Below are 21,848 nucleotides of genomic sequence, written 5' to 3' on the forward strand. Positions count from 1 at the left end.
ATAGATTCCATTGAATGCCTAGCCACTGAAAGTTTGACTCTGGAGTGAGTCTTGACTTGGACTTGTTTATCTTGAATCCTAGATATTCTAGGAACTGGATCACTTTCAGTGTAGCCTTGTTGCATTCCTCGACTGATGGGGCCCAGATCAACCAATCGTCGAGATACGCCACTACCATAATCCCTTGCGATCTGAGTTGTTGCACTACCACTTCCGCTAGCTTCGTGAACACCCTGGGTGCCACGTTGAGTCCGAATGGAACTACCTTGAAGGAGAATGTCTGGTCTCCTATCTTGCAATCCCTGATACCGGTACTAAGTAAGTGTTTCTTGCAATTATGGTATATGATATTCTTAGGCGTCTGTAAGATCGATAGAGGTGGTGACGGCCCCACGGGGAAGAAGTAAGGTCCGCACCTGTGAGATCGTGAGCATCTTGAACTTGTCGCAAGCGGATGGCTAAGTTTAAGCGGGACAAGTCTAAGATTACCCTTCTTTTTTTGTGAGCCTTTTCTTTGGCACGCTGAACAAGCGACCTTGAAATTTTAATCTCTTGACTCTCGCTATAGCTCCTTTCTGAAGGAGGTCCTCTGCGTACTCTGTCAATTCTTTGGAAGGAAGTTGAACGGAAAGTCTGGCTGGAGGTGGGTTCGTCAACCAGCTCCAACCCAGCCCTTTTGACACTATGCTCTGAGCCCACTGGCTGAAGTTCCACCGGTGGCGAAAGTGAAACAGCTCCCTCCTACCTGAAGTTCTTCATTGGTTCTGGTAACCGCCTCGGCCTCCTCTGAAGTGCTTTCCCCTATTAAAGGGCCTCCCGATCCTCTCCCACGAAAGGACCGCTTACCTCTGCCTCCCTTACCCGAGCGGTCATACTTCTGAGAAGCTTGACTCTCGAAGGCTTGATTGTAAGCTGGAGAGATGGCGTATGAGGTCGAGGGTTTGAGGCTGAGGGATATCACATAAATTGGCTGTGATTGACCCTTAGAAGTGGAAGGTTGGGCTGTCTGCACTAACGGCACTGCTGGAACTTGTTGAGGAAAGCGTGGTTGCTTCTTCTGGTAAGGTTGGAAACGCGCCTGGGTTTCCTCTGTCCCTTACCTTTAGGTGTCAGTCTTGCCTCCTCCTAGCCGTAAGGCCCCAACGGTCCTTAAGGCTCTGGTTCAACCTCGTAGCCTCTGCCTGGGACTTCCTTAACCATAGCCTCTGGGAAGAGATCTGCCCCCTGCGCCCAGAATGTTTAGAGGAGAGTAACCTATTCGGCTCAGTGTCGAATGGTTGCCTCTAGCAGGACATGCTTCCTACAATTCGTTCTAGCAGTGGCAAACTCGAAACATATCTGACTGCACCGTTTGAGTCAGGGCTTTGGTCTTTGGTCATAAGCTTAAAAATTGGTTCTGATCCATAGGCCATGGTTGGCTACCTCAGACCCGAGCCATAAGAGTTGATTTTGATTCTGGCTAGTCGTGATTTGCGTCAAATTCAGCCTGAATAAGACTATCTGGGAGCCTGGGTAGCTTTTCACCAAACTGCTCCATAGCACAGTCCGGTTTGAGTTTGCCAGCTGAGAATGTATTCGCGAAGTCTTCCCACAATTCTCCAATTGAAGGGAGTAACGGAGATGTGGGATCTGCTTCTTTCAACTGAGGCATGGGTTCCCCCTTCTGGGGCCGCTAGGAATGGTCGACGTTGCTATCTTGGTTTAGGAACGGGCCAGCGGGGTACTCCCTGCATCCATTGGTGGAAAATGGTGGTAAAAGGGACTTTTAAACATGGTTGTATCTTGGTGTTAGAACAATCCATGTCTCTAAACATCTGAGCCATTCTCTCTGAGCCTGGTCTCGTGAATAGAGGACTGTCTCCTTTGGTACCCTATTCGTCCGAAACCATAGCCGAAGGCGTGAGCCTTGCGTAGCCTATGAAAGGAGGCTGTAGGCCTTCCGGGTAGAACTCGAAGTCTTCTATTCTTCGAGTTCCAAACTCCGGTATGGAGATGAGACCGTCCTGGAAGGGGGCGTATGAACGCTACTCTCCATGGTTGTTCATAGAGAAAGCAGGAAGTGAGTCATACGGAGGAAGCTGAGTTCCACTTGTGTTGGAAAGTGAGGGGAGAGGCTAGAGGGGCTTCTCTTAGCCCGGCTATAATAGTATCTTGGAAGTGATCCTATCCGACAGGCGAGAGATCATTTGTTCCATAACTACTCTTTATGGACCCAACTAGGTCGCCCACCTGTTGCACAGGCCAGCATTGGAGTCCAAAGCCGGAGCTGCTGGCGGAGGTGGGAGGGGAGGCTCTGAATTGGAACCAATGGTAGCGGAACTGGATGATTCTGCCGGAGTGCGAGATCTCTCCTTGGATTTACTTTTGAGGACTTAGAGCCGGAGCTAGAAGCTTTAGAACCTGTCTGGGCCGGATTGCGAGCCGGAGACTTACGTGAGGAAGAAGACAAGGACGTCTTCTAGACGACGATGACGTCTTAGTCAAGGTCATCACTTTAGCCTTGACCTTAGGTCTAACCGAAGCCTCAGGAGGAGTATATAATTCATCACCCGTAAAGCCTTGGAAGGATGGAGAGGTTGCAGGTAGAAGAAACAGTCACACCCAAGGGCGACCCTTGGGTGCCCACCTTACTTACCTCGACCAACAGGTCGTCTATACCTACCATCGGTTCAACATTAATATCCAGGGTTGCGACATCCGTGGAGATATCCTGGTCTTGTTCAGTTAAGGAGGCCGCCAGCTGTTGTTGGATTGAAGGCGATAGTCGGGTCCGCCTCTACTGGGTCGACGTAACCTGTCGCCTTGCCTCCGGGGAAGATTAATAGTGCTAACCGCTTCTCGAGGATGTAGGTCTGACCCTTGGCGGCGTTCTTGCCAAAATCTCCGACCCAGGCCCGCAGGGTAGCCAGTGCGGTATCCCTTACTGCCGGAGCCTGTAAGAGAGGGCGTATTTTAGATTTAAGAATCACTTAAAACTAAAAACTTAGAGTATAACTTAAACTAGATGCCTTAAGTTAAAGTAAATGATGAAAACTTAAGCACTAAAAAAGAAGCGGAGCAGCTACTGGAGATGGAATACTTACCCCTTCCAAAAGCTGGCTCACCAGATCGTAACATATGGTACACGTCTCATGGTACCAGACCTGGATGTCCCCGTGCGGAGTCGCGCATGGAGCATGGGACCCGGCAAAACTTCGTGTCCACAGGGGGTCCTGAAGTGTAGCGGAACATCCCGGATGCTCACAGTTGGTGGCCTGAAGTGGGAAGACACATGAGTATCTTAAAAGGCATCACTTACAGACTAAAGGACAAAAGAACTCCGTTACATGCCGGAGCTCGGAAAAAAGTTTGGGGCATAACCCCTCCCTGCATTGCCTGAAATATGCTGATAATCCCGGAGAAGATCCGGTAAGATATGAAAGGGAGGGGGGATGGTTTAAGGTACTTAAGATAAACTTATAGATAACTTAAACCTAAACACAAGCGAACCGGACTAGGTCCAGTGTGAAGCGGAGTGTAGTAACTCAGCAATAACGGTAAGGTTAGAAGTGACCTACTGTATGTTCCGGTCCACTCTGCTGGGTGGACTAGCCCCTTCCGCTGGATACCAGGACTCCGATCAGGAGAGCTCTAGTAAGGAGGGAAAGGGCGAGAGGTACATACATGCTCGAGCTAGCCCGGATTGCGACAAGGTAGTACAGAGGGGGGGAAGGCCAGGGCCCCCCACAACGTACCACCCGGGGCCGGACCGAGAAGCCGGAGAGGTCGAGACCAGTCTGGGTCTGTCCCGACTCCCTAGCCCCTCCGCCTGAGGGGAGAGAGGGAGGCAGGCTCGGGTATGCGGAGCGAGCATGGGCAGACCGACCCACCCCCGCCCGACTCTATGGAAGAGCGGGAGGGGGGGAAGGGTGACTGGGCAGGCGTCTGGCTGTCCCGTGATCACGAAGTGACCACGAGGCGGTAAACTGAGATACGATAACCAACCTAGGCCAACCAACTGATCAGAGAGAAGCTATCGGGAAGCAACTTGAACTGAAAAGCGGTAGCATACAGGCCCACAGGGCTAAAACCAACTGATCAGAGAGATGCTATAGGGAAGCAACCGAACTGATCAGCGGTAGTATAGGCTCTATGAGCCAGGACCTAGGCTAAGCCAGACGCCTAATAACTAACCTAACGATGACAAAATACATATAACAAATAAAATAAAATGAAAGAGAGAAAGTATATAGCAGGAAAAAAAGAAAAAATCCAGGAGTGTACGACTAACCCGAAGGCAAGTCTACCACTCAAAGCTAGTCAGAGGCCGATACTAAGAACCTGGACTAGGGTCTGGATAGAAAAAGCCTACATAAGGTGAAATACATGCATGCATGACAACCTGAGTAGACCTTAATCTAAACAAAGCGGATAATCAAATAGAGCGTACATAAATAAGGGATGTTCTAGGTATGGGAGACCAAGAACGAACCCATCACGCGGCAGAACCATGCTGCCATGCTTCCGACCCCGAGAACGTATTTATACCTAAAAAACGGCAAATACTGTCTCAGGGACGGAAAAAACCAACTAACCGTAAATACTGAGTACTTAACTTAGCTGCTGCGATAGCTGCAACTCTCCATTATAGTAAAAATCCAACGAAAGGGCACAAAAAACACAGGGGGGGGGGGAGAGAAAAATAGCACAAGTGACTCGTGTGCGCTAACTTAAAAGGATGGCCACCAGAGGCGCAGCAGTCGGCAGCATGGGATGGAGTAGTAGTAGTACGAGCTGCTCACTCTGTGGGTCGGCTCTCCTCATGGAGGGTTTTTGTTGTGGGAGATTTTCTATTGGTATTTGGCTCGTGGTAGTGGTCTCACCCTCGCCTAGTGTTCATACCGACACCCTCTTTGGAGGGTGAGCGAGTCAGTTATACTGACCTTTTTCTTTATTTTATTTATTCTCTGGTATGTGTTAGTACATTTACCCTAGAAATAATAGATTAAAGGATATTTCGCGCAGCGACACGAGCTGAGCCCAGAAAAAAAATTTTAAACAAAAATTCGACATTCGGTCAACTTTAACTCGTTCGAAATGGTCGAAAACTGCATTTGTAAGCTAAAACTCTTACAGTATCGTAATATTCCATCATTTACCTTCATTTTGAAACAAATTGCAAGTCTCTATAACAATATTTCGATTTATGGTGAATTTTAAAAAAAATTATTTTTTTACGTCCGCATGCTACGAATTCATGCATCATTTTGTGATAATATTTTCTCTGTGTTGCTTTTATTGTTTTACAATGTGTTATATACGAAAATTATCGCAATTTAGTGCACATTACAAAAAAAAAAAAGTAACTTGTTACCTCTAAACGTTTTGCGCAAAGCGTGATTTGAATACAATTATATATGAAATTTCGTTTTTGCGCTATCATATATCGCATTATTTATATAGATAATGATAATTTTTTTTCATTTCTGATGGTTGCATACTAAACTTCAAGCAATGACAAAAAAAGGAGCCAAAAATGAACTCTTAATCTTGAAAACTAAGCGCGCTGTGATTTTTTTAAATAAATATTTTTTCCGCTTCCGCGCTCACTCTCAAACCCCTCTGGCACACGGGAGTCATTTTTTTATTTACTGCTCCGGCGTTAGAGGGTTAAACAAGCCTATCCGGATTCAGTCCCACATGTCCATGATATCCGAGCACCTGCCACCTCAACTAATTATTTTCAAAACATGAAGTTTGAAGACCTAAAAAAGTACACAGGTTGGAAGTCTCCAGCAGTGTTCAAGCGCCACTACCTTATAAACTTACAGGCCCTAAAATTTTCAGCAGTGGCAGCTGGTACTGTGGTGGTTCCCGAAGAACAGACTGACGGTTCTCCTTAGAAACTTTTGAATGGAACTATTCCTTTGACTATCTCCCTTTGCATGACCCTTCTACCTGCATGACTCGCTCACACTCCCCACCATACTTTTTCCGGACCGGGCTAGATGCTTGTTGTTGATCCTGCTGCCGGATTAGGATATAAGATTGCACATTTGTATATAGTTATTATTGCTATTAAGTATTGTTGTAAGTACGTATAGTATAATACTTTGATTGGTCTATATGACATATAATTGTGACCAATGAGTTAATAATATGTACAATTTCAGTATTGAACAAATTAATACTGTTATGGTCAAGGATATATTAAGAAATAATATGTACAATTTCAGTATTGTACAAGTTAATACTGTTATTGTTAAGTATATATTAAGAAATTGTTTCTTACAATTATTGAGTTGGTAGTTTAAGTTATAATGTTAAGATTAAATAGTAAACTATTCATGACTCTTTATTCCGAATATCATTAACCTGGTTTTACATATAATTTTATACTAAAAACTTGGATAGTATTCTCAGGTATATTTTCATCGGCCGACACAGGTCGACACCAGAAAAGGGATTTTGACATAGGAAAAATCTATTTCTGGGGGAAGACCTGTGTCGCCCGATGAACCCTAACCCTATTAACATTCTCTTCCCACCCTGACTAATCCAAGTTTATAGAACTAATCAGGAATGAAGATGGCGCGTGGGTAGTAGTAGTAGTGGCGAGCAAGGACGAGTAGTGGGATTTCGTTGTAGCGGCTCCCACCAAAGAGAGGGATTTTGAAGGGAACCTTCTAAATGGCAGAAGTCCTGTGGTTTGTGGTAACACAACGCCCCTATACTATACCGACACCCTTGGGGTGATCGCGCTGGGGGTAGTAACCTCAGCATAACTATGTTAGCTTTTTCTCTGGTATATTATAGAGTTTATTTATACTAGAAAAATGAGTTACAAGGATTTTTCATCGGGCGACACAGGTCTTCCCCCAGAAATAGATTTTTCCTATGTCAAAATCCCTTAACTATCAAAATAGGCTGTTTTTAGCGTTTTTATAGGAGTTCCAAACATTCATGGGTTCTAACTATTCACGGGGGGTCTGGTACGCATCCCCCACGAATACAGGGGGACCACTGTACAGTTCAATGTTGTCTCGTTTGTGCGTGTTTTGCATGTACGGTACATACTACTATGGACTAAAAATATTCTTTGAAATTGCCCACTAATATGTCCTCTAAAAGTTCTGCTCCTCCTAAGGTTTCTGGCAAAGAGCCTAAGTGTCAGAGGCCCTTACAGTTAATGACAAATGAGGAAAAAGTAGACATGATTGTTATGTTAAGAGAGGGCAAAAGTCAAGGAGAAGTAGCTGCCCATTATGGCGTGACTGAAAGTACAGTTGTCTCCACTGAGAACATGAATGAACAGGGGAAAATACTCAGATATTTCATTCTTGGAGAACTTGCCACCCTCTTTATTATCCCACCAACTAACCAGGATTTTGAAGAATTTCTTGGTTTGTACAAATTGATCAAGAAATTCAGGCAGATGCAGACAGTGGTACAGCCATGGGATAAGAAAGAAGAAAGGGCCACAAATTTTATCAATACTGTTAATGATATCATGAAGCTCTAACATAACACCTTCATGAAAATGTACAAGTACCTCATTATGATGCAACCTCCCAAAACCATTGACAAAGCACCTCATGAAGAAGTGAAGAGGCACCCTAGAGGAGATGTAATTCCTCTGATTACCTGTGCAGTCTATCTTCATCACCATTCATCTGACTGCACAACTAATTTATCATCATCATCTATAATCAACATTCATCACCAGTGAGTACCCTTATTATTTAATATTATTATTGTGATATTTAATTTTATTAATATACAGTAAAAAATATAATACAGAATATTTCATGAAAAAATTTGCATCCGCAATTAGTAGGGCCCACATACTTTTCTAGGTACATTCCACAGAAAAACTCACTAATAGGCAGTCTTCCCACATATAATTTTTAGATAGTTTACACAGAAAAATTGGCAAATAGGTGAGTCCACGAATCTGGAGAACGCAAATATACTGGGTTCCGAATGTATTTCCAACAAAAACATTCCGTAAAATTAAAAATTTTCATAATCAAAATAATTGTAATTCAACTTAATGAATACATTTCATCGCATCGATCTTAGAGAGGGTTATTCTTTATTTTTAATATGTCATCATCAGTTTGCAGTTGTACATTTGAAGACGGTCTGGAACTAGGATTTGCAAGTGAAGAAACTTCACTACTACAGACTGTGTGGGATTTTTCAAAAAACTATATCAAAGTATAAATTATTGCTAAATTCTTGTTTTCATGAAGAAATAATCGTAAAAACAAATTATTGAGTAATTACTACCATCAGCAGTAAAAAAATCCAAGATATACCAATGTTCAAATATCGTGCTATCCACAACATATGCCTATAAATAGAACAGAAGTCATTAGCTAACAGTCTCCATGGCAACCACCCAGCCAATAAGATTTTAGCTGTATTCTGTCTGAGTAGAAAGTTTTGTATAAAAGCTGACGATGATGTGTGTTTGTTTTGTATATTTAAGTGCATGAGTTTTGTATACAATAAGTAGTTTTCAATAGTGTATGTATTTTACTGATTACATGAAGAATAGAGTGAATTCCTTCTCATGACTGAGTGCAAAATTGTTGGTTCAGAGATTCTTCAACAACAAGGTGGCAGCGGCTCTCCAGAAAATATAACAATGCGTTGACATACCTCCGAAACAAAATTCCTCCCTTTAATCTCTCGAGTGGTCATTCCATTTCTCTTTACCTGCGGGTCATACCCTTCATACTCCACAGGACTAACAACAAGATTTGTTTGTTTTGTTATTTGTCTTCCAAAGATGTTTCTGAGAGAGAGAGAGAGAGAGAGAGAGAGAGAGAGAGAGAGAGAGAGAGAGAGAGAGAGAGAGAAAGAGAGAGAGAGAGAGAGAGAGTATATCTTTAATCTCTTGAATATTAATTCATTTCTCTTCACCTGCTGGTAACACCCTTTATACTCCAATCAACTGACAACAACAAAATTTGTTTATTTTTCTTCTTCCAAAGATGTATTACCTGTACTACACATTTTTAAAACTTTATGAATACACACACACACACACACACACACACAAACACACAAATAGTGTGGATATGTGTTAATACCAATTGGTTAAAGACTCAAATTAACAGTAGTATCTTTTTCTAAAAGAGAGAGAGAGAGAGAGAGAGAGAGAGAGAGAGAGAGAGAGAGAGAGAGAGAGAGAGAGAGAGAGAGAGAGAGAGAGAGAGAGATTATTTAGGATTCTTAAGGCTTGGCAGATTTAGTTATTTTATTATCTTGGTTTGTTTTTTTAATCTTGGGATTTTCTATGGTCAGTTCTTGGGATTTAAAAAAAAAATAATTTGAGTAGTGGCACACGCCCAAATGACTCAGGCCACCTGTTAGCACGCTGAACCACCAACTTAATGAATTGACACTCTCAAAAGAGGAATTCGTGTGAGAAATGATAAAATAATTTTTTTTTTTTTTTTTTGGGGGGGGGGTGAAAATTTGGGGGTACACAATACATGAGATCGCATGTTACCAAGTATATACGGAATATCACTAAGAAAAAATCCTTCTTGCACTACTGATCTATAACTGCTTCCACCCAGACTAGGGGAAAAATAAGCAGGTGACTTCTACTGTCCCTGTGGATCTATGTGGTGCAAGCATCTACCTCCCTGCTAGACAAAAGACTGCACTGTCTGGAATAATGAAGGCCACAAATGTGGGTTATATAAACATGCAATGGATCTGTATGAAAAAAAGTCCATTTTGTTTTATGAAAAATGAAGGTTTCACTTTCTCCTAAAATTCTGCATTGGCTTGAGATTACCTTCATTAGCCCTATAAAATTCTCCACTTCTTTTCCTCATTAAAGTACAAATATTTGGGTCAGACCTCGAACAGTCTAAAAATTTGAACGAGTGGTGAAGTAAAACTACCAATGGAGTTATTCCTAATACACAACAAACTCATAAACACTAATATTAACATACCTGTAGTCAAAAATAAGAGGAGGCCTCCTTTTGTCTTTTCTTCCATGATATCCTTGACAAATTTCTTTTGTTGGACAACTCAAACCAATCTGACAAGGTCTTGTTTTGAATGTGTATACATTTATCTCTGGGAAACATTAAAGAAAAAATAAAGATAGACATTTACTTTTAAAATGACTGTTTTGTTAGAGAAGAAACTAAAAACCATTAATATACCAATTCCCTGATAACTTTATTCAATCTATTCAAATACCTTCTTACAAAAGAACCATTACATCTCAGAAGAATAACTCAAACTAGAAACAAAAGACTAACTTGCAGAAAAATCTACAACACAGCTCATTTTCTGCCTGAGAATTTTGAATAATACAAACACTAAGTGGAAATAATGTACAGTAGCCACTTAACTTGTTATAAGAGACTGGCCTTATGATGAGTCCCTAAGTTACTACAGTAAAGCTTACAACTGAACATTCAAGAAGTCCCAAAGTTAGCTGTAATTCTGTATACTTTCTAGCCAAAACTAAAAGGTATTTTACACTTGGCATCCACTTTATAAAATTCATTTGCAAAATACATGGAGAATAAAAAGGTATCACAGAAAAAACTATCTTACTAAATGTAGCTGATAAAGAAGTCTGTGAAGGTGAGGTCTGTAAGTATTACAGAAATTCAGGTATTTGTTGAGATGAACATGCATTTGGTTCCAGATGGTGTCATATTCATTTGGTTCAAGATGAAGTAATGCATTTTGTTTCAGATGAAATAATACTCATTTGGTTCCAGATGAAGTAATGAATTTGGTTTCAGATGGCATAATACTCTTTTGGTTCCAGATGAAGTTAGGCATTTGGTTTCAGTTGGCATAACACTCATTTGGTTCCAGATCAGGTCATGCATTTGGTTTCAGATAATGTAATACTCATTTGGTTCCAGATAAAGTAATGAATTTGGTTTCAGATTGCATAATACTCATTTGGTTCCAAATGAAGTAATGCATTTGATTTCAGATGGCAAAATACTTATTTGGCCCTGGATAAAGTAATGCATTTGGTTCCAGATGAGGTAATACTCAAAAAGGGATTTTGACGTAGGAAAAATCTATTTCTGGGCGAAGGGCCCGTGTTGCCCAGTGAAATAGGTTCCTTTAGCACTATTTCTAGGGTAAAATATTGTTATAATACCAGAGAACCGCTAAATTGGAAATGCCAGAATATTCTGGCTCGCTCACCTTTATTAAAAGGTGTTGGTATGGTTTCTGGGCCGAGTGAAACCACTACCACGGGTCCTTTTCCAATTAGCCTCTCCTACATCAAAAAACCTCAAAAAGAGAGGAGCCGACCTATGGCTCACTACCTGCTACCATGTAGCTAGCGCCTCTGACGTCATACCTGCAGATAGCACCCAAGCTTGGTGCACAGCCGGGGGGGAGAGAGAGAGAGAGAGAGAGAGAGAGAGAGAGAGAGAGAGAGAGAGAGAGAGAGAGAGAGAGAGAGAGAGAGACAAGGGTAAGATTTCACTGGGCGATACGGGCCCTTCACCCAGAAATAGATTTTTCCTACGTCAAAATCCCTTTTCTGGGCTTGGCCATGTCGCTCCGTGAAATAGTACCAGAGAAAATACCAAGCTTGGAAAAAGGAAGAACACAAATTACTTTCCAAAAGGATCAAATGGAAAACAATTAAGGTTAGTTCATTATAATCTAGATCAAGTTACAAACTAGTAACATAAAGAGTAAATAACCTTAAAACTATCATACAACATAAATTATCATAGTAAATAAACATTTTAGATAGAAGGTTCTTATGAACTAATCAGTATGTACAATATGTTACATCCAAGGACCAGTACGACAGTGACGTAACTGGGGCTAAGGCAAGAATGCTAATGAGGCCGGTAGGAAGGAGAAGGCAAAGGAAAGATATAAGCTGGACTATTGACTACTATCACCGGCGGTATCGGGGGAAACTGTTTCCCGCCGCCACCGCCAGGTACTTAAGGGCTTCCAAGGACTTAAGGTAATGGCGTTTGAATACTGTCGGAGATTTCCAGCTAGTGTACTTCTTCAGATCTTCGAATTTCATATGTTGGAAAAAGTTTATTGAGGTAGCTATAGCTCTAATATCATGTACCCGTGGGAAGGACTGCGGGTTGGCTTTTTTGATAAAATATAAAATTTGTTGCCTAATAGCTTTTAGGGAAATAGTGCCACCTTTTTCTCTAATAAATAGAGGCCCAGAAGATTTCAAAGTTGTCCTATTTAAGTAATCTTTCAATGAAGTTACCAGGCAAAGGGATGGGTCCTGTGGAAGCGGAACGATTTTCCACTGGGCCCACCTATCTAATGGATCCTCATTTTTGGCAAGAAATTGTCGATCTGGAGAAAGTAACACTTCCCCTGAAGGGAAAAATTCTATATGACCTGGGTCTCTAGATAAGGCCAACAGTTCTGAAATCCTAGCCCCTGAGGCTAAGCTTATGAGGAATAGTGTTTTCCTCAATAGGGATTGATAATCACGAGAGGTATTGTTAGTATCTGAGGCCAACTTAAGGACATCATTTAAGAACCATGACACCGACTTGGGCCTTTCAGTAGGTCTGAGCCTGGCGCAAGCTCTGGGGATAGAAGTAAAGTATGAATCTGTTAGATCTGTCTTGAGTCCGAATTGGAAAACCTTTTTCAGAGCTGATATGGTAGTAGTGATAGTACTAGCTGCCAAACCTTGTTCAAATAATGACCTGAAAAAGGAGATTGCAAGATTTGTGGTCATGGTTTGTACATTAGATTCATTCAGGAACCCAGCCAGATTTTTTAACTGCTGAATCGTATTGACAAAGGGTTGATTCACGTTTATCTGATTCTAAGAACATGATGTTCTGAGGATCGATATCAGCATCCCTCTGAGCTGCAAACTTCATGAAGTCCATAAAGTTAGGGCTTTCTGAATTGGTGAGGAAGCGAACACAGTCCTCGTTTGTACTAGCTGTGACAGCTTGGGGTTGGGAATCCGTTGAGGGCAGAAGCCCAACTCCAGAAGAAGAGGGAACCAATTGCTCTTGGGCCAATTGGGAGCTATCAGAGCCACCTGACCCTTGAATGTCCTGAGCTTGTTCAGAACATTCATGAGAAGATTCACCGGAGGAAAAAGGTAAATCTTGTTCCATTGATTCCAATCTATAGCCAACGCGTCCGTGGCGTAAGCCAGAGGGTCCAGGTTGGGGGCCACATAACAAGGGAGTTTGTGGTTCGATCCCGTGGCGAAGAGATCCACCTGGAGCCCCGGTACTAGCTGACATACCCAACTGAATGACTTCTTGTCCAGAGACCATTCGGACTCCAGTGGGACTGAGCGTGATAGCGCATCCGCCACCACGTTCCTTATTCCGGCAAGGTGAGTGGCTGATAGGTGCCACTTGTTCTTGCCTGCTAGTGAAAAGATGGCTATCATGACATGGTTCACGTGGCTTGATTTGGAACATCCCCTGTTGATGCAGTGTACTACCACTGCACTGTCGAGCACCAGCTTGATATGAGATTTCTTGGCTGGGTGAATCTTCTTCAGGGTGAGGAACACCGCCATGGCTTCCAGGACATTGATATGAAGCTGGCTGAATTGAAGGGACCAAGTACCTTGTACCTTCTTGTACTGTGAGTATCCTCCCCAACCTGTTAGTGATGCATCTGTGGATCACTAAGGCCGGTGGAGGAAACTGTAGTGGAATTGTCTTTGAAAAATTCTTGACCTCCGCCCAGGGACGAAGACGTTTCCGTAAGATCGCCGGAATCGGACCTAACCTGTCCCAGAACCTTTTGTTCGCTTTTGAACGCCAAACCCGATTTATATCTTTCAGTTTGGCTTTCCATAGGACGTCCGTCACTGAAGCTAATTGGAGAGAACCTAAGATTCTTTTTGGTTTCTCCGGGACGTCTGTTTGCATTTCAGAAATTGTCTGGTTGCCTTGGCTATTTCTTTCCTTTTCAACGGCGGGATTGATAGAGTATGCGAATCCAAGTTCCAATGAATTCCCAGCCACTGGAAACGGGACGCCGGGGTTAGCCGGGACTTTGTCCTGTTTATCTTGAATCCTAGGTATTCAAGAAAACGGATGACCGTGGCTGTTGCCTTGCGACAATCTTCGATGCTTGTGGCCCATATGAGCCAATCGTCCAGATAGGCTACTACCATGATACCCTGAGACCTTAGTTCCTGGACTACCATATCCACCAACTTTGTAAATATCCTGGGGGCTATGTTGAGCCCGAAGGGCATTACCTTGAAGGAGTAGGCTTGGTTCCCTAACTTGAAGCCTAGGAATGGGCGGAAGTGTCTTGCTATCGGGACATTATAGTAGGCGTCTGTAAGATCTATAGAGGTGGTGACGGCCCCACGGGGAAGTTAAGTCCGCACTTGTGAAATGGTCAGCATCTTGAACTTGTCGCAGAGAATGAATAAGTTTAGACGGAACAAGTCTAAGATTACTCTTCTTTTGTCTGAGTCTTTCTTTGGCACGCTGAACAAGCGACCTTGAAATTTTAAATGTTTGACTCTTGACACTGCCCCTTTTTGAAGGAGATCGCAGGAATACCCTATCAACTCCGCTGTTGGTTCTTGATAGAAGGTGTTAGGTGGAGGTGGACCTTCGATCCAACTCCAGCCCAGACCTTTGGACACAATACTTTGTGCCCAATTGCTGAACCTCCAACGATGGCGAAAGAGGTACAGCCTCCCCCCTACCTGGGAGTTCTCATTGGGTTGCTGATGGACGGCCTCCACGCCCTCCGCGTGCACCTCTGCCTCGGCTGGTAGCCCTTCCGCCGCCTCATTGACGAAAGGCGCCTCTACCTCTGCTGCCCCTACCGAACCTATTGAATGCCTGAAATGCCTGGTTTTCAAAGGTTGGGTTAAAGGCTGGGGAGACAGCAAAGGAAGTTGACACCTGCGGCTGTTGTGGCTGTGTCAACAGCACAAACTGCTGTTGGGGTTGGCTCTTAGAGGTAGACGGTTGGGGAACCGGTACTGCCTGAACCAAAGCTTGTTGCTGGGGTGCCTGGAAGGGCTGGAACTTCCTAGGCTTTTTCTCTGCTTTGGGATTTGATGTGGAAGACTCCGATTTTATTTTGGAGACTAATCCCCACGGAACCCGTAGGCTTTGGTTCAACCTAGCAGCCTCATGTTGCACCTCGTTGACCGCTGAGGCTGGAAAAAGATCCGCTCCCCATATAGAAGAGGCCAGGAGTCTGTTGGGTTCGTGCCTGATCGTGGATTCTGCTAGGACATGCTTCCTACAGTTCCTCCTAGCCACAACAAAATCATATAAGTCACATTGCATACTCAGCAATTGTGCCTTAGCAATGATCTTGAACAACGGTTCTTGTGAATACACAAGAGCCGCTGCTTCTGTCATGACTAGAGCGTTGAGGGACCTCGCAAGCCGTGTCCTAGCGTCGAATTCCGTCTGGATGAGCCCATCAGACAGCCTGGGTAGTCTCTCACTAAATAGAGAGATGGCGCAGTCAGGTTTAAGTTTGCCAACTGAGAAGGTGGCTGGTAGGTCTACCCATAGGTCATCTGTTCCGGGAAGTAGCAGAGATGTTGATTCCGTCTCCCGGAGCTATGGCATAGGCTCATCTCTCATTGCAGCTTGCAGAGTGAGTTCTGCCACTTAGATGTGAACAGGATCGGGGTGTCCGCATCCACCGTGAAAATTGTAAAGGGACTCCTGAAGGCCGTGATCTTAGTGTTAACACACTGCCATTCATTGAGGGCCTGCAACCCTGGTGGGTAGAACTCGAAGTCCTCAATCCTTCGAGTTCTGCAGCCCTCAATCGTAAGCATGCCGTTTACAAAAGGTGCATAGTTAGCCACCCTCCATGGGTTGCTTGGGTGGAAGGGAGGGAGAGTGGAGGAGTCCGGCATAACCTGGCCTTGGGCTATTTGGCCGGCTTGTTGAAGCCCCGATGCTACGCCTTGCTGGAGACCTGCGACTATGGTCTCCTGTGTAACCAGCCTTTCCAGGATTTCTTGAAACTTGGTATTGACAAAGTTTCCAACCATGTTCCCCATTTGTTGCATCATATTGGATGCGAATGCTTCCTGGTCGAAGGAGGGGGCTCTGCCCTCTCCTTGAATACCTTCGGTATCGCACCTTTAGAGGTGGATGCCACAGGGTCCGAGGAGGAAGAGTGGGTTCTCTCCTTGGAAGACTTGGTCTTCGAGCCCTTGGAGAGAGACCCATGTTTGGGTTTGTCCGCTCCGGGGTGGTGAGCCAAAGTTTTATAGACTTGGCTGGTGTTTGATTTTCTAGGAAGGGGCTTTGGCAGCAATTTTAGAGTCACGCTTGCCCTTGACTTTAGGGATTGCCGAGAGGGATTTCGATCTAGATGATGGAAATCCCCCAGAGAATCCCTGGAAGGAAGTAGAAGAGGGAGGGTAAGAAGGTCTAGACGTGCCCAAGGGGAGGCCTTGAGCACCTACAAAGCTTGCCTCACTAACATCCTTACCGTTGCCCATGCCGTCCACTGTCATGGGCTCGATGTCCAAATCGAGTGCCGCGACCTCCTCTGCGACCTCCTGCGCTGAAGCCTCCTCTGAGTGTTGGGACACCGCGTCTTGGATAGATGCTATGATGGGAGCTGCTACTTCAGGGTCTACGTAGCCGGTGCTCTTCCCCCCGGGGAAGATCAAACTGGCCATCTCTTGGGAGAGGATGTATGGCCTCGCCTTGCCTACATTCCGCCCGAAGCCGTCCACCCATACCTTGAGGGTGGAAAGAGCAGCATCCCGAACAGACTGGGCTGCCTGTAAGAGAAGGCTAGTGTTAAACTTAAACTTATCTCTTATTACTATAACTTAACTTAGAAGGTATATGTTTGACATATATATTACAATGGTCCACCCTGTATCTCTATGTACACGCCGGAGAGTCACTTACATCAGAGGAGACTCGTTCCACGAGATCGTAGCAGGTGAAACAGTTCTCTTGATGCCACACTACTGAACCTTCTAGTTGGACTGCGCAGGTGGCGTGGGTCCGGCAGACATCGTGCCCACAGGGATCCTGGAGGACGGCGTTGCAGCCGGTCTCCATACAATGGGTGGCCTGTAAATGGAATGATACATGAGTACCATAGTTAACAATCCGGACAATGTCCGTGGTTGATATGCCATAACACCGGAGTGGTTCGGTGTTGTAGAATTATTCCAGACTCGGCCGTCTCTTGCCATGCACCATGCTGGGGAATCCGGTAGAGCTAGTAGCAAGAAGTTAACTGTGTTTCCGGTGAAACCGGAGAACAGAAAACTACTGAAGCGGGGTAGCTACTATAGTCATACACCGGAGAGGAGTAGTCCAAGCAGATGCCGGGTGTTGAGATGGGAGGAGAGATCGGGTGAGTGGTGAGGCGGCGGAGCTCGGTGACTCCGCCATAACACTTAAACTAAAAGGGAGTGGTAGCTCCCGGAGAAGCACATTGGCTTCGATAGTAAAAATAAGACAAATACAAATACAAGGAAAATTATAAGGTGGTAAATGAAATACACGTAATGTAAGCCCGTCAGAGGCCGGAGCCTCCGCATAGTCATCACCCTCAAGGAATCCGGCTATGCCGGAATCCTATTTCCGCCAGAGCGGGTGGGAGGGAGTGACTGAGGACGAGGGTATGGCCCAGAGAGCCGAGGGAAGCCGAGCTCACCCGAGCCTGGTGGCCAGCCGAGGCTGGGTAGAGCCGAGCTCCTCCCCTACTCTGGGATGAGAATGGTTGGGTAGCGCCACCCGCACACCGTGGGTCCCCGTGGGGGTCTCCCTCCACCCCCAAGGGGGAACTCGGATCGGTTGTCAGCGACAACGTGAGCGAGATATCAACCCACCTGGGTGGGAGGGGGGGGGGGGGGGGGAGGGAGGGAGGGGGGGGGGGGATGGGAGAGGTGCGGTAGTGTGGTGGCTACTACGTGATCGCCTGGACTTCTCACGGTTGGGTGCGGGCACCCACGAGGTGAAGAAGGCCAGGCGAAAGGAAGGCTTATAGGCCAACCGAAGCCGACTCACAACAATGAGATAAAATAAAATGAAATATATAGTATAGACAGGGGGAAAGGAAATAAAATGAGATGAAGAGAAAGAGGAACGTCCTGGAGGGACTAGGTATGACCGGCAGAAGCAGATTGACGATCCATGGTGAAATAAAATTCCAAAAAGCGAGTAACACAACACAGCAAAAGAAAACATGTGTGCAGCGTAGTAGTGTTATCAAAGGAATGTCGTCAGAGGCGCTAGCTACACAGTAGCAGGTAGTGAGCCATAGGTCGGCTCCTCTCTTTTTGAGGTTTTTTCATGTAGGAGAGGCTAATTGGAAAAGGACCCGTGGTAGTGATTTCACTCGGCCCAGAAACCATACCGACACCTTTTAATAAAGGTGAGCGAGCCAGAATATTCTGGCATTTCCAATTTAGCGGTTCTCTGGTATTATAACAATATTTTACCTTACAAATAGTGCTAAAGGAACCTATTTCACAGTGCAACACGGCCAAGCCCAGAAATATATATTTGGTTCCAGATGAGGTAATACTCAAATTACATATTTTAAAAATTAATTGCTTTAGTGGGTTCATCATGAAAACTAAATATTATGTGTGCATGCACCCATATGACTGTTACACACATGTATACATTGAACCCAATTACGTACATTAAATTCATTAATATACCCACATGGGAATATCTAAAGCAGTGGTTTTCACATTTTTTCATACTGTGACCCTTTATGAACAACTCAATATGACCAATGACACCTCCTTTATATTTTTTTATTCAATAATATGTAGGGTTACTATATTTTCACCAACCAAACATAATACAAAAGAAATCTATATTATTCACTATGACGGGTCCCAAACCTACCTACAGTTTAATTTATTCCACTTCCAAATCTGCAAGACATTTTTTCCTCTGACTGGTCACAAGTTTATCTGAAAACACACAGTGTTTTTGCTATTCATTTCTGCTCCCAAATCTGTTGGACCTTTTGGCTCTGACAGGTTCAAAGTCTATCCGCAAATGATTTTTCCCTGTTAATTTGCTGTTTACACAAGTTTTCACTGAACATTGGAACATTGTTGGATGACTCACTGCTTGTCCTGAACATTCTGGGGCATTTTTCTGACAGACCAGGATGCTTTCTCACACAAGCTACACCTAACCCTTGTTTCTGTGACAAGTAACAGACTGTCCCCAGCACGTACAAAGGGTGCTCATCGCAAGCTGTCATCAAGGTCCAGAAACTTGTACTGGCACAGCTGTCAGCAAGGCCCGCCACAGCAGTGAAGTTGAAAAAAGCTAAAACAATTTTTATTTAATAAATATGTAGGGTTACTATTCATCAACCAAAGACAGTACAAAAGGAATCTATATTCACTATGGCAGGTCCCAAACCTACCTACAGTTTTAATCTATTCCTCCTTCCAAATCTGTTAGGCCTTTTTGCTCTGACGGTTTCAAAGTCTATCCACAACCAATTTTTTGCTGTTAATTTGCCATATACACACATTCTCACTGAACATTGGGACATTGTTGGATGCCTGACTACTTGTCCTGAATATTCTAGAGCATTTTTCTGACTGACTGGGATGCTTTCTCACACAAGCTATACCTAAACCTTGTTTCTGTGATAAGTAGCAGACTGTCCCCAGAGCAAACAATGAGTTCTCATCACACCCTCACTCAAGAACAATCTTACAGCCTCCAGAAAAAAGGCTGGCGACCCTTCTGGGGCCTCACAGTGACTCCAACGTTGAAGACCTCACATCTAGAGACTTGCTAAATACAGCAGCACACCAACTTATCAGACTTTCTTCATTACCAGCTATATTACCTGGTGATTTCTCAGTAGGTTTCCTTTTTTAACATAATCAATTTCAAGATGAATCTAACAGGAGGCAAACTGGGTTTGGTTAGGAAATCTTTATTTATTGTGATAAGGATATGGTATTTACAATAGGATTAAGACATACATAAATTTTAGCCAAAATAATCACTTTTGCTTTATACCCCTTCAAAAAATTAAAAAATTAAACTAAAATGCCTAATCTCAATATTAATTATTCTACATAAACTATGCTTGACAAGCCCTTATAATTACTGACAATTTCTGTCTTATAATAATAATTAGATAAAAATCTACTAAAAAAATTTAATCCTTTCAGATATATGATAATCAATCAACATAAACCATCATACTGACAGGTTCGGGCTTGCTGTCAATGAAATACACTGGTACACCGAGGTACGAAATTAATCCGTTCCGAGGCGCCCTTCGTATCATGAGTTTTTCGTATCTTGGACCGCATTTTACATGTAAAATGGCTAATCCGTTCCAAGCCCTCCAAAAACACCCCAGTAAATTTCATAATAAAGCTAAATTGACCTATAAACAATGAAATACTACAACACTTTGGACCATTTGATACCTAACTTAATACGTACTGCTAATTACCTGTAAATAAAGTGTATTAGTGTACATGGTATACAAGAAATACTGTACGTATGTAGTAAAATGTGGAAGCTTACCTTTCGAGTGAGGCTATCTCCAAAAGTGGCGACAGAGGAGGAGGACAAACGGCAGATACGTATGTACACTTAACTTTACGAAACACATAAAAAAATATAAGGAAAACATACATAAACTAAACTTTACGAAACACATTAACAACACTGTAACTTAACTTTACAAAAAACTAAAATTAAAAAAATTTTTGTCTTTTTATTTTTACATTGTTTTTTTACTTTTTTATACTTTACGTACCTTCTTTTTTTTTTTTTTTTTTTTTTTATAAAATTTCAACTTCACCACTTTCAACTTTCTGTTTTTTGGTATCACTTGGTTCTTCCTTTTTGCTTATTCCTGCTAATACTAAAGGCCTCTTTAAAAAATAACTATCTAAGGAAGATTGCTTCTGGCTACTTTTCATAATGTTCCTGAAACGACTCGGGCAAGCCTCATCGAATTGCGCAAGCATACGACCTGTGTAAGCCTTTTCGGGGTGTCTTTTTTTTCTACAAATGATTGCACTTTATGAAAAGCAGCTAGAACATACTTAATTTCTGCCGTTGTCAAAGGGTCGTCGTCCTCCTCCTCCTCGCCGCTGCTAGAGAACTCCTCTTGAACGACGTTATGTTGCATGGCCTCCAACTCCTTCAGGTCATCCGTCGTAAGCTCCTCTTGGTGCTCCTCGAGAAGGTCGTTGATGTCGTCCTCGACATCAACGACCAGCCCCATGGACTTGCCGAGTGCAACGATCTCGTCAAGATCTGGTTGCAAAACAGTTTCAGGATCGTCAACTGTTTCTGAATCTGCAGCACCAGCTTCCCCCACTTCGAATCCCTCGAAGTCTCAGCGGATACAGCATCAGGCCAGAGTTTCCTCCACGAGGAATTCAAGGTTCGCCTCGAAACCTCCTGCCAAGCTTGGTCAATGAGTCGGATGCATATCACAACATCGAAAAGCTCCTTCCAAAATTCATGCAAGGTGAGGTTTGTGGTATCGGTGATGTCGAAACATCTCTAATCAAAAGATGTTTCGTATACAGCTTCTTAAAGTTCGATATCACTTGCTGGTCCATGGGCTGGAGGAGAGGGGTGGTGTTAGGCGAAAGATAAAGAACCTTGATGAAGAAATACTCCGCTAGGATATCTTCCTCGAGGCCAGGAGGGTGGGCAGGGGCATTGTCCAACACCAGCAGACATTTCAGAGGGAGGAGCTTCTCTTCCAAGAATTTCTTCACTGTCTGGCCGAAACACAGATTTACCCACTCCGTGAACAAGTCTCGTTACCCAGGCTTTTGCATTAGCCCTCCACATCACTGGAAGTTTCTCCTTAAGCACTTTGTGAGCCTT

The 21,848-nt window shown here is 43.7% G+C and overlaps 1 protein-coding gene across 2 annotated transcripts in view; it reads right to left on the reverse strand.

Moving 5' to 3' along the window:
• LOC135205593 (uncharacterized) overlaps positions 1-21,848 on the reverse strand; it is a 514,233-nt gene that overhangs the window by 102,191 nt on the left and 390,194 nt on the right. For both annotated transcript variants that reach the window (XM_064236362.1, XM_064236363.1), the window contains exon 11: positions 9,960-10,086. In XM_064236362.1, coding sequence (XP_064092432.1) covers positions 9,960-10,086 — 127 coding nt within the window. The remainder of the gene's footprint in view (positions 1-9,959; positions 10,087-21,848) is intronic.

This window comes from Macrobrachium nipponense, chromosome 24 (assembly GCF_015104395.2).
Source record: "Macrobrachium nipponense isolate FS-2020 chromosome 24, ASM1510439v2, whole genome shotgun sequence".
Lineage (NCBI taxonomy): Eukaryota > Metazoa > Arthropoda > Malacostraca > Decapoda > Palaemonidae > Macrobrachium > Macrobrachium nipponense.